Source organism: Salmo salar, chromosome 02, assembly GCF_965601325.2.
Source record: "Salmo salar chromosome 02, fSalSal1, whole genome shotgun sequence".
In the NCBI taxonomy this organism is placed as follows: Eukaryota; Metazoa; Chordata; class Actinopteri; order Salmoniformes; family Salmonidae; genus Salmo; species Salmo salar.
The window spans coordinates 52829529-52842776 of NC_138292.1; the positions used below are offsets into that span (position 1 = coordinate 52829529).

General features: G+C 40.4%; 1 protein-coding gene across 2 annotated transcripts in view; it reads right to left on the reverse strand.

Moving 5' to 3' along the window:
• LOC106586164 (striatin) overlaps positions 1-13248 on the reverse strand; it is a 105913-nt gene that overhangs the window by 45799 nt on the left and 46866 nt on the right. For both annotated transcript variants that reach the window (XM_082964500.1, XM_014173094.3), the window contains exon 2: positions 6128-6231. In XM_082964500.1, coding sequence (XP_082820626.1) covers positions 6128-6231 — 104 coding nt within the window. The remainder of the gene's footprint in view (positions 1-6127; positions 6232-13248) is intronic.

The following is a 13248-nucleotide window of genomic DNA, read 5'->3' on the forward strand; positions in this document are numbered from 1 at the left end:
CAACCGCACCAGCATATGGTCTCACAAGGGGTCTGAGGATCTCATCTCGGTAACTAATGGCAGTCAGGCTACCTCTGGCGAGCACATGGAGGGCTGTGCTGCACCCCAAAGAAATGCCACCGCACACCATGACTGACCCACCGCCAAACCGGTCATGCTGGAGGATGTTGCAGGCAGCAGAACGTTCTCCACGGCGTCTCCAGACTCTGTCACGTCTGTCACGTGCTCAGTGTGAACCTGCTTTCATCTGTGAAGAGCACAGGGCGCCAGTGGCAAATTTGCCTATCTTGGTGTTCTCTGGCAAATGCCAAACGTCCTGCACGGTGTTGGGCTGTAAGCACAACCCCCACCTGTGGACGTCAGGCCCTCATACCACCCTCATGGAGTCTGTTTCTGACCGTTTGAGCAGACACATGCACATTTGTGGCCTGCTGGAGGTCATTTTGCAGGGCTCTGGCAGTGCTCCTCCTGCTCCTCCTTGCACAAAGGTGGAGGTAGCGGTCCTGCTGCTGGGTTGTTGCCCTCCTACGGCCTCCTCCACGTCTCCTGATGTACTGGCCTGTCTCCTGGTAGCGCCTCCATGCTCTGGACACTGACAGACACAGCAAACCTTCTTGCCACAGCTCGCATTGATGTGCCATCCTGGATGAGCTGCACTACCTGAGCCACTTGTGTGGGTTGTAGACTCCGTCTCATGCTACCACTAGAGTGAAAGCACCGCCAGCATTCAAAAGTGACCAAAACATCAGCCAGGAAGCATAGGAACTGAGAAGTGGTCTGTGGTCTCCACCTGCAGAACCACTCCTTTATTGGGGGGTGTCTTGCTTATTGCCTATAATTTCCACCTGTTGTCCATTCCATTTGCACAACAGCATGTGAAATTTATTGTCAATCAGTGTTGCTTCCTAAGAGGACATATTGATTTCACAGAAGTGTGATTGACTTGGAGTTACATTGTGTTGTTTAAGTGTTCCCTTTATTTTTTTGAGCAGTGTATTAGAGCTTTCCGGAGGAACGGAAAATTGCGTGTCAATTCATAAACCATGTGCCGTGGAATCGGTACATCAAAAATCTCTTACCAACTATTTTGCAATCTATATGGCACAGCTGTAAATTATTTGGTCCTTAAATGGAACTGGTATATATTTTTATTTATCACAATTTTCTCTAACCGATTTTGGTCTTTAACCTGTTTGGGCTAGGGGGCAGTATTGAGAATTTTGGAAAAAATATGTGCCCATTTTTAACTGCCTCCTACACCAACTCAGAAGCTAGAATATGCATATTATTGTTCAGGTTTGGATAGAAAACACCCTAAAGTTTCTAAAACTGTTTAAATGGTGTCTGTGAGTATAACAGAACTCCTATGGCAAGCAAAAACCTGACAAGGTTTCATGCAGGAAGTGGCCTGTTTGACAAGGAGTCGTGCGTCTTGCATCTGTTTATTGAAGAGTAAGGATCTTAGCTGTAACGTGACAATTCCCAGGGCTCCAATAGGCTCTCAGGACCCGGGAAAATCATGAAGGTTGACGAGGCAGCCTCAGGCTGAAACAGATTATCACCTTATCCAAGTGTCCCATTAGGTGACAATGGAATGAGGCGCGTGCGCGATTAGCCCCCGTGGAGTATTTTAATTCGGCTGTTTAGTTTATTGCAGATTCCCGGTCGGAATATTATCGCTTTTCTACGAGATAAATGGCATAAAAATTGGTTTTAAACAGCGGTTGACATGCTTCGAAGTACGGTAATGGAATATTTAGACATTTTTTGTCACGCCATGCGCCATGCGCACGACCGTGGATTACCATTCGTATAGTGTCTAGAACGCACGAACAAAACGACGCTATTTGGATATAACTATGGATTATTTGGGACCAAACCTACATTTGTTATTGAAGTAGAAGTCCTGGGCGTGCATTCTGACGAAGAACAGGAAAGGTAAGAACATTTTTCTTATAGGAAATGTTATTATGGTGAAGGCTAATCTTGCCGGGTGTTTAAATAGCTAGCCGTGATGGCTGGGCTATGTACTTAGAATATTGCAAAATGTGCTTCATCCGAAAAGCTATTTTAAAATCGGACATATCGAGTGCATAGAGGAGTAATGTATCTATAATTCTTAAAATAATTGTTATGCTTTTTGTGAACGTTTATCGTGAGTAATTTAGCAAACTGTTAGTAAATTCCCCGGAAGTTTGCGGGGGGTATGCTTTTTCTGAACGTCACATGCTAATGTAAAAAGCTGTTTTTTGATATAAATATGAACTTGATTGAACAGACATGCATGTATTGTATAACATAATGTCCTAGGTGTGTCATCTGATGAAGATCATAAAAGGTTAGTGCTGCATTTAGCTGTGGTTTGGGTTTTGGTGACATTATATGCTAGCTTGAAAAATGGGTGTCTGATTATTTCTGGCTGGGCACTCTCCTGACATCATCTAATGTTTTGCTTTCGTTGTAAAGCCTTTTTGAAATCGGACAGTGTGGTTAGATAAACGAGAGTCTTGTCTTTAAATAGCTGTAAAATAGTCATATGTTTGAGAAATTGAAGTAATAGTATTTCAAACGATTCAAAAATCGCGCCACTGGATTAGACTGGCTGTTACGTAGGTGGGACGAATTCGTCCCGCCTAGCCCATAGAGGTTAACTTCTCTAGGGTAGGGGGCAGTATTCAGAAATTCAGATGAATAATGTGCCCAAATTAAACTGCCTGCTTCTCGGGCCCAGAAGGTAGGATATGCATATTATTAGTAGATTTTGATAGAAAACACTCTGAAGTTTCTAAAACTGTTTGAAAGATGTCTGTGAGTATAACAGAACTCATATGGCAGGCATAAACCTGAGAAAAAAATCCAACCAGGAAGTGACTTGTAGTTTTTCTATCTAATCCCTATCGAAACTAGTGTCTGTGGGGTCATTTTGCACTTCCTAAGGCTTCTATTGGCTGTCAACAGTCTTTAGAAACTTGTTTCATGCGTCTACTGTTACTGGGCAGAGAATAGGAGCTCAGTCAATCAGTGGACTGCCTGGGACCAGTGAGTTGTTTACTGCGCAGGCACGCAAGTGCGCCCTTCCTTCTTTTTCCTCTGTAATAAATACGCTATTGTCCAGTTGGAATATTATTAAGTTTTATGTTAAAAAGACCCTAAGGATTGATTGTAAACATCGTTTGACATGTTTCTATGAACGGTAATGGAACTATTTGACTTTTCATCTCTGGTTTTGCGCTCGCGCGTTATGCCTTTGAATTAGTGATCTGAACGCGCGAACAAAATGGAGGTATTTGGACATAAATATGGAGTTTTTCGAACAAAAATAACATTTCTTGTGGGAGTCCTGGGAGTGCTTTCCGACGAAGATCAGCAAAGGTAAGGGAAGATTCATAATACTAATTCTGAGTTTAGTTGACTCCAGAACTTGGCGGGTAACTGTATACCTTGCTTTGATGGCTGAGCTCTGTACTCAGAATATTGAAAAATGTGCTGTCGCCGTAAAGCTATTTTAAAATCTGACACAGCGGTTGCATTAAGGAGAAGTGCATCTATAATTCTTTCAATAACTGTTGTAAATTTTATCAACGTTTATGATGAGTATTTTTGTAAATTGATGTGCTCATTCACCGAAAGTTGGAGGGAATACATTTTCTGAACATCACGCGCCAATGTAAAATGGGGTTTATGGATATAAATATGAACTTCATCGAACAAAACATACATGTATTTTGTAACATTGAGTCCTGGGAGTGTCATCTGTTGAAGATCATCAAAGGTTAGTGATTAATCTTAAATGTATTTCTGGTTTTTGTGACGCCTCTCCTTGCTCGGAAAATGGCTGTGTGGTTTTTCTTGTTTAGGCGCTGTCCTAACATAATCTAATGTTATGCTTTCGCCGTAAAGCCTTTTTGAAATCGGACACTGTGGTTGGATTAAGGAGGATCTTATCTTTAAAATGGTGTATAATACTTGTGTGTTTGAGAAATTTGAATTATGAGATTTTTGTTGTTTTGAATTTGCCGCCCTGCTATTTCACTGGCTGTTGATAGTGTGTACGCTAGTGTCCCACATACCCCAGAGAGGTTAATGCATGGCCGACAGACAAGTTCCTTACTTTTTCACCCTTCCAATTGATAAAGGTTCCAATTGATAAAGTAATTTCTAATTCATATTCATTATATAAATAGGCCCTTTTAATTTTGTCTGGCTTGCCATTCCAAATAAAATTGAATATTCTTTGCTCATATAATTTAAACAGGTTTCTAGGTGTTGGCAAAACCATAAGCAAATAGGTAAACTGTGATATTACTAAAGAGTTCATCAGGGCAATTTTTCCACAAATAGACAGGTATTTTCATCAAGGACAAGTTGTTTGCTGAGTCCACAAACAGGAAGTGGAGTTCCAGAACTCACAGGTGTGCCTGGCATGGATTGTGACTCCATCTCGTTCCTCGAACCTCTTCAACGCGTCATTCGCCACCTGACTCTCCGCTAATACCACCTGGCTCTGGACCAATGCATCAGATGATTAATTTTACAATCACGGCTAAAGTGATTGAATTAAGGGTTTCAGTTACGGAAAATATGGTGCTGTACAACGGGACCGGTTGAGAGTACTGTAGGCCTAAGCTACTAAGTGACTGCAAGTCAAGAGCAAAATATTTCAAAAAAGAAAAAAAAAAATAAAAAAAAAAAAATAAAATTCGGATTGATTTATCAAGACCAGTCTCCATGCTCTGTCATTCAGTAATAATAATCAATCATCGGATTACAGATCGGCTCTCAGAACTCATTAATTCAGAAGGTTAAACCCATAGGTTTTAGGCCTGCAGAAGGTTATAATAAACTGAAAATTGCGTGTCAGTTCATAAATCGGTATATCAAAAATCTCTTCCCAACTATTTTGCAATCTATATGGCACAGCTGTCAATTATTTGGTCCTTAAATGAGACGGGTATATATTTTTATTTATCACAATTTTCTTTAACCAATTTTGGTCTTTAATGCAGGGCCTGACAGACAAGTTCCTTACTTTTTTTACTGAAATTGCAAAACAACTTTCTATGGGTTGTTTAAAAAAAATTAAGATATTTTGAAGATGATTTCATTTCAAATAACCGAAAGTGAGCAATTGTAATCTGAATAAAGGGGAAAAGGCCATGCTTGAACATGGGATGAGACATTTGTACTAATTTGTAAATAACGCCAGTTTGTTATTTAGATTTATTTAAGTTTTTAGAGGGAGAGAAACCAAAAGCCCACTGTACCTATTTTTCGAAAATTGTCAGTCCACTTGTTAAGTGAAATTCCCCCATTGTATTTACCCAAGTTCTCTCTTAACTCCAGGACCAACATTTTTTGTTGTTGTTGCCTGATGCAGGACTCCAGTGCCAGAGGAGAGACTCAGACTGAAAACTCCTCCATTAATTTCCACAGTTTAGACTACCGATAGATCAGGGTTCTAACTCCCCCTTGTGATAGTGTGGTGCAATGACAGAATGCCAACATCTGCCACTAACGGTCATGACATAAGCTCATAACTTTTAAAGGAAGAACCACTGTAGCAGCCTGTTGTTGTGGGGAAAAATATTGAGTGAGAGATGAGTCCCCATTGGGATTTTGGGTCTATGAAAATGTATTGATCATAGCTAGCATACCGATGCTACATGCTTAAAAAAATGACAGATCGCCTACAGTTATGTTTGGCATGCAGTTTGTGATGTATAGCTAAGTTGACATATTCCGGACAGTATTTAGCAGGGACGGGTGACTCCAGTGCTGGAGGCCTTCTGAGTGTCTGCTGGCTTTTGTCTGATTTAGATCTGGGAAACTGGCACTCCCGTGCTGAATCCAGCCAAGTTGACCTGTTCTGCGCTGGCCTGGTTACGCATCCACCGTAGTTCTAGAACAGTACTGCACAGGACAATTTGAAAGGAAAATACTCAAGCCAGCACAGTACGGTTAAGCATGATCGTGTGAAAAGGGTACAAGTATGCGCAAAACAGAAAAATCAACTAGTAGACACTCACTCAGCCCCCCTAGAACCAAAGCCCCCCCCCCCCCCCCGAGTTGCCCGCCCTTACCATAACAACTGAAGGTGTGGTGTAGTTGAGTGTAATGTGGTCCTCACCTCTCCTGTTTGAGGGCGTACTCCAGCATCTTGATCCTCCTGACCAGGTCCTTCTTCAGGTTCTCCTGACCCTTCCTCTCACCCTGCAGGAAGGCTATCTGGGCCTGGAGGAGAGAAGAGCGAAAAGGTACATTTCCTGAATGTGTGTTTGCTTCAGCTGAGCTATCTTTTTATGGCAGTGTACGTTGTAGTGGTAGTAGTGATAGCAATGGTAGTAGTACAATTAGTAGTAGTACCAGTAGTAGCAGTACCAGTAGTAGCAGTACCAGTAGTAGTAGTAGTAGTAGTAGACTGTAGGCGTTTAATTCAAGGTGAACATTAGACCAGGAGAGACAAAAAAAGGTATGTAAGTTGTGATGCAACAATACACAATATTTTCCTTGTCAAAAAAAAAAAAACTACACCGATAACCAATATTTACAATTTTAGCAGCCTTTTAAGCATTCTAGTACAGTTAAATAGTTAGCACACACACACACACACACGTCTAAGGCACTGCATCTCAGTGCAAGAGGGGTCACTACAGTCCCTGGTTCGAATCCAGGCTGTATCACATCCGGCCGTGATTGGGAGTCCCATAGTTTGGCCGGGGTAGGCCGTCATTGTAATTAACTTCTCTAGGGTCTGTGGGACGCTACTGTCCCACCTGGCAAACATCTAGCAAAATTGCAGAGCGCCAAATTCAAAAACAGAAATACTAATTATAAAAATTTATGAAACATACAAGTGTTATACATGGGTTTAAAGATAAACTTCTTGTTAATCCAACCACGGTGTCAGATTTCAAAAAGACTTTACGGCGAAAGCAAACCATGCAATTATCTGAGAACAGCGCCCAGCAGACAAATCATTAAACAGTAACCAGCCAAGTAGACGAGTAACAAAAGTCAGAAATAGCGATAAAATGTATCACTTACCTTTGATGATCTTCATATGGTTACCCTCACAAAACTCCCAGTTACCCAATAAATGTTTGTTTTGTTAGATCAAGTCCCTCTTTATATCAAAAAACCTCCGTTTTGTTAGCGCGTTTTGTTCAGTAAAACACCGTCTCAAACAACAGCCGGTGAAATTGCACAGCGTGAAACTCAACAAAACAGAAATTCTCATAATAAACATACATAAAAGATACAAATGTTATACACCAGCTTAAAGATAAACTTCTTGTTAATCCAACCGCTGTGTCAGATTTCAAAAAGGCTTTACGGCGAAAACAAACCATACGATTATCTGAGAACAGCGCCCAGCAGACAAATCATTACAAACAGTTAGCAGCCAAGAAGAGGAGTAACAAAAGTCAGAAACAGCATTAAAATGTATCGCTTACCTTTGATGATCTTCATATGATTGCACTCCGAAGACTCCATGTTACACAATAAATGTTTGTTTTGTTCGATAATGTCCCTCTTTATGTCCAAAAACCTCTGTTTTGTTGGTGCGTTTTGTTCAGTATTCCATTGGAACAAAGCGCGGTCACAAAAGACAAAAAAAATCAAAAAGTACCATAAAAAGGTTCATAGAAACATGTCAAACAATGTTTATAATCAATCCCCAAGTTGTTTTTGTCATAAATAATCAATAATATTTCAACCGGACAAAAGCTGTCAATAGAAAAGGAAAAACAAGAAAGGTGCGCTCTCGGTCGTGCGCTGGCTTCATGTCTGGAAATTTCCACTGTCCACTCATTGAATGTGTTGTTTCTCCCTCATTTTTCAGAGTAAAAGCCTGAAACAATGCCTAAAGACTGGCCACATGTTGTAGAAGGCATAGAGATTGTTAACTGCGTCATAAGTCTTTGTATGGTGGATAGGCTTTCAATGGAAAAACAGGCATTTCAAAATAAAGGCACTTCTTTGATGGATTTTCCTCAGGTTTTCACCTGCCATATCAGTTCTGTTATACTCACAGACATTATTTTAACAGTGTTGGAAACTTTAGAGTGTTTTCTATCCAAATCTACCAATTATATGCATATCCTAGCTTCTGGACCCGAGTAGCAGGCAGTTTACTTTGGACACGCTTTTCATCCAAAATTCCGAATGCTGCCCCCTACCCTAGTGAGGTTAAGAATTTGTTCTTAACTGACTTGCCTAGTTAAGGTTACACACACACACACACACACACACACACACCAAAATGTTATTTTGTTGGCATTTACGTACAGTGGTTCCTCCTTTAAAAGTTGCGTCATACAGCGGCACACCTTGGGGGCTGCTGCAGCATTCTATGGCACTTTATGTAATTGACAGCCATTTTTTCTGTTAATGCAAGTTATTGCTAGTTTGACCACCAGAGGGCATCTTTGAGAAGCATCTGATAGTCTTCCCTATTGCAGGCACTTGGGAGACCGGGGTTCAATCCCCCAACGGGGAGGCAGGAGTAGGCTGTCCTTGTAAATAAGGATTTGTTCTTAACTGATTCCATGTGTGTTATTTCGTAGTTGTAACGTCTTCACTATTATTCTACAATGTAGAAAATAGTAAAAATATAGAAAAATCCTGGAATTAATAGTTGTGTCCAAACTTTTGACTGGTACTTGCTTAATTAATTTGATTAATATTATGGTGTTTCTATTCCATGAAAAATGAAAAACCCTCTGGGTAAATTCAGACCGTTTCGCTCTTGGAGCGCACACTGGACGTTCCGGCTGACTATTAGACTATTCTTTAGTAAAGGTTGAATCGTATATTGTTCAGCTATTAGCCCCCCTCCCCAACGTGCAACCTATGGATGTCTTTTTGTCGAGAGCAAAACGTTTTATTTTCAATCAAAAATAATTTCTGAAAGCAAAAACGAAGCTTCAAAGTAAAAAAAAAATGTGCAATCAAATATTTTGTAATAGAGCGCGAAACGTTATGCATTTAATTCACAAAAAATATTTACAGAACAAAAAATGTATTTGAAAACAAAACTCCAAATTAAAATTCCACTATCAACCACCCTCCATTTTTTGTGTCGGTTTGGCTACAACCAATACTGTTCAGCCCATCTTTCCGACACAAAGGAAGTCATAGCGGACCCCTACGAAGAAGGGCTGTGCGATGATGGCATCTCAGGTATGCAGCACTGGGCGTTCTTCCGTCCAACTTCTACATAGATAGTAGTTAGCTCCTACGATTCAGTGTCGGTTCATAACATTCTACTATATTACATAGATATATTCATACCGTAGAATGATAAATCATGCAATTATTATTCTCAAGCTAACCAAAAACATTTCGCTACGAATGACTGTTCCCGCCATTTTCAGTTGAATTCATCCGACTTTCTTTCACGGCAACTCATAAGCAGGCCATGTCCTATGTGTTTCATAGTCAATATATAATCGTATTTCATGACAGTAACGATAAGCTTTTTTTTACAGAAGGATGAAAGAACACAATATGTCTATCAGGGAATGCTATTCTGATATGTCTGATGAAGAGTTAGACCAGAAAGTCAGGGCCATTAAGGCAAGGATGCCCAAAGGAAGTGGTCAATGGTCAAAGGAAGTCACCAAGCAATGGGCCTTCGAGTACAAATGGCGAAGAGTTAGGGAGTCTTCGCAGTGTGTAGATGGTGCAGGTATCATTGCAAGAATGATCCAGCTTCATTGCATTGCTCGGCAAAAATACTCTGTTCCTGCTCCCGTCTCTCATCCACATTGATACAAATCATAAATTGATAAAGTACTAAGATGTATAATGTCTCCAAATCTAAGAAGTTATTTAAACTTTTTTTATTCTTACTTATTCGTAGACAAATGTTCAATGATGTATGAAATTGGAGTTGTTCTTCATCAACTGGTAATACACAAATAATGAAGCAGGTTAATAGGTTAAACATTTCACTTTTAATTCCAATGCTTTTTTTCAAGATAGAACATTGTCATCTTTGGCAGTCTAGATGGATTTTCAAGGAAGTATATTATTTTGTATCCATATTGCATATTTCCCATCACCTAATGAACAACCACAATACCAGTCTGGTGTTAATCTTTCTGTGCTGTATTGACATATCCTGAAAATGACATCTGCCGCTTTAGATTCAACGTTCATATCTCAAGTTATTGTTTTCATATCTACAAAAAAAACAAGAAATTTTCTTTACTCTTAGAGTGCGAGATGATCAAGGGGTCGAAAATTAAGATATTGCCAGATGTATGTTCACTGTACAAGGAACAGGCCGTGGAAGCTTTATTGCTGGCAAAAGTGTCCACAACCAGAGGTAATTAAACTGTTGTTATTTTTCTCTCTTCCTCTCTGCCTGTCTTGTTGTACATGGAACCTGTCTCACTGCATTCATAAAAATTAAAAAAAAAAAAAAACTTAAGATGTCAGCTGCTAATTTTAAGATTTACACCACAAACACAGCCATTTTCACTGGACTAATAAGCCTCTGTTGCTGCTAAATGTATCATCACTAATACACATTTGTTTCTTTTGAGCATTCCAGATTCAGCAGGTGGAGGACCTGCTTTATCAGGAGGATAATCTGGAATCTAGAAACACTGACAATGGGGTCATTGTTGCTGACATCCCGTGCCCCGTCTACTGAGAATCTTGCTGTGCTGCAACGTCAAGAGAACCCTACCACTGACTCGTCATCTTTTGGTTAGGAGATACAGTCGTATGAAAAAGTTTGGGCACCCCTCTGAGGCTGCATAATAATTGACTCTGTCGTCACAGAAAATGATCACAGTGGCATGCCATTCATTTTCTAATAAAAGCTGAGTACTGGGGTATTGTCCAGACAAAGATTTTTAGTGTAGCAATATTAAGTTGTATGAAATTAAATCAGATGTGAAAAATAGGCTATGCAAAAATTTGGGCACCCTTGTCATTCTGTTGATTTGAATACCTGTAACTACTTAGCACTGATTAATTGGAACACACAATTGGTTTGGTGAGCTCATTAAGCCTTGAACTTCATAGACAAGTGCATCCATTCATGAGAAAAGGTATGTAAGGTGGCCAATTGCAAGCTGTTGTTCTCTGACTCTCCTCTAAAGAGTGGCAACATGGGGGCCTCAAAACAACTCTCAAATGACCTGAAAACAAAGATTCTCTAAACCATAATGTTGAACAAAAGGCTACAAAAAGCTAATCGCAGAGATGTAAGCTGTCAGTGTCCACTGTGAGGAACATAGTGAGGAAATGGAAGACCACAGGCACAGTTCTTGTTAAGGCCAGAAGTGGCAGGCCAAGTAAAATATCGGAGAGGCAAAGGATGGTGAGAACGGTCAAAAACAGCCCACAGACCACCTCCAAAGACCTACAACATCATCTTGCTGCAGATGGTGTCACTGTGCATCATTCAACAATTCAGCGCACTTTACACAAGGAGAAGCTGTATGGGAGAGTGATGCGGAAGAAGCCTTTTCTGCACACACGCCACAAACAGAGTCGCTTGAGGTATGCAAACGCACATTATATACAAGCCAGCTTCATTTTGGAATAAGGTGCTGTGGACTGATGAAATAAAGATTGAGTTATTTGGTCATAACAAGGGACGTTATGCATGGCGGCAAAAGAACACAGCGTTCCAAGAAAAACACTTGCTACCGACAGTAAAATCTGGTGGGGGTTCCATCATGCTGTGGGGCTGTGTGGCCAGTGCTGGTACTGGGAATCTTGTTAAAGTTGAGGGTCGCATGGATTCCACTCAATATCAGCAGATTCTTGGGAATAATGTTGAAGAATCAGTCACAAAGTTGAAGTTACGCCGGGGCTGGATATTTCGACAAGACAACGACCCAAAACACTGCTCAAAATCTACCCGGGCATTTATGCAGAGGAACAAGTACAATGTTCTGGAATGGCCATCCCAGTCCCCAGACCTGAATATCATTGAGAATGATGCTCGGCAACCATCAAACCTAACTGAACTGGAGATCTTTTGTAAGGAGGAATGGTCCAAAATACCTTCATCCAGACACACATTAGGGGCTATAGGAAGCATCTAGAGTCTGTTATTTTAGCAAAAGGAGGCTCTACTAAATATTGGTGTGATTTTTCTATTGGGGTGCCCAAATTTATGCACCCGTCTAATTTTGTTGAGATGCATATTGCACATTTTCTGTTAATCCAATAAACCTTATTTCACTATTGAAATATTACTGTGTCCATCAGTTATTTGATAGATCAAAATGAAATTGCTGATCCAAACACCCAATTATTTATAAATGGAAATTATGGAAATTGTCAGGGGTGCCCAAACATTTTCATACGACTGTATACATGCATGCTCTTCGTTTAATTATGAGTCTCCAGCGTTTTTAGGTGCAATCCTCCCACACTACGTAGGATATTGTTTTCGCCCCAGTGCCACTCTTGATAATGGCAAACATTTGTATTTTTTGGAGGAGGGTGAAATGATAGCAGGCCTTGCTGTCAAAGTGAGAGAGTAGGCTATTCTGGATAGAGCATGTACTTTTGTGTAGTCTATTTCTTGTGAGGTTTTCTGTCCTCAGATACAGAGAGCTGTGAAAACCTGAATGCAGATTAAGAGGTCCCAATGAAGAGCAGCGGTTCTCCAACCTGGTCCTGGGGACTCAAAGGGGTGCACATTTTTTTTTTTTTTTTATCCGGCCGTGTCAATACTGCCCCCTACCCCCAACAGGTTAACTCTGGGACTACTACATCTCCCTATTTCAATGTAAAGCATCTCTTTAATAATACTTCCTGTATAATACCCCTTATAACAAATCATGATAACATTGTATAGATGGATGCATGTGTAGCGTGTGACAATAGCAGGATCTTATCAAGGATAGCGTCACAAATGAATACATAACTACCACTTGAAGCTTGATGATGACTTGATCATTTGAATCAGCTGTGCAGTGCTAAGGCAACGTGCATACCTAATATACGTTATATTAGGTATGCACGTCAGCTATGACATCGGTTTTGCATATCGGTGTTAAACTAGACATCAGGCCAATGTCGACGTAGGAATTTTTAGGTAATATCATCCGATTCTGATATGTTCACCGATATATCGTGCATATGTAAGCCATCAGTAAAAATAAAGTGGATGCACATCTAACAAACTTTCACAGGAGCAGGGTGAAACAAAGGCCAGCAAAAGAAGATAAATAACTGCACATTATTTAGCTAGGTGCTCATTTAGTTGTGCTG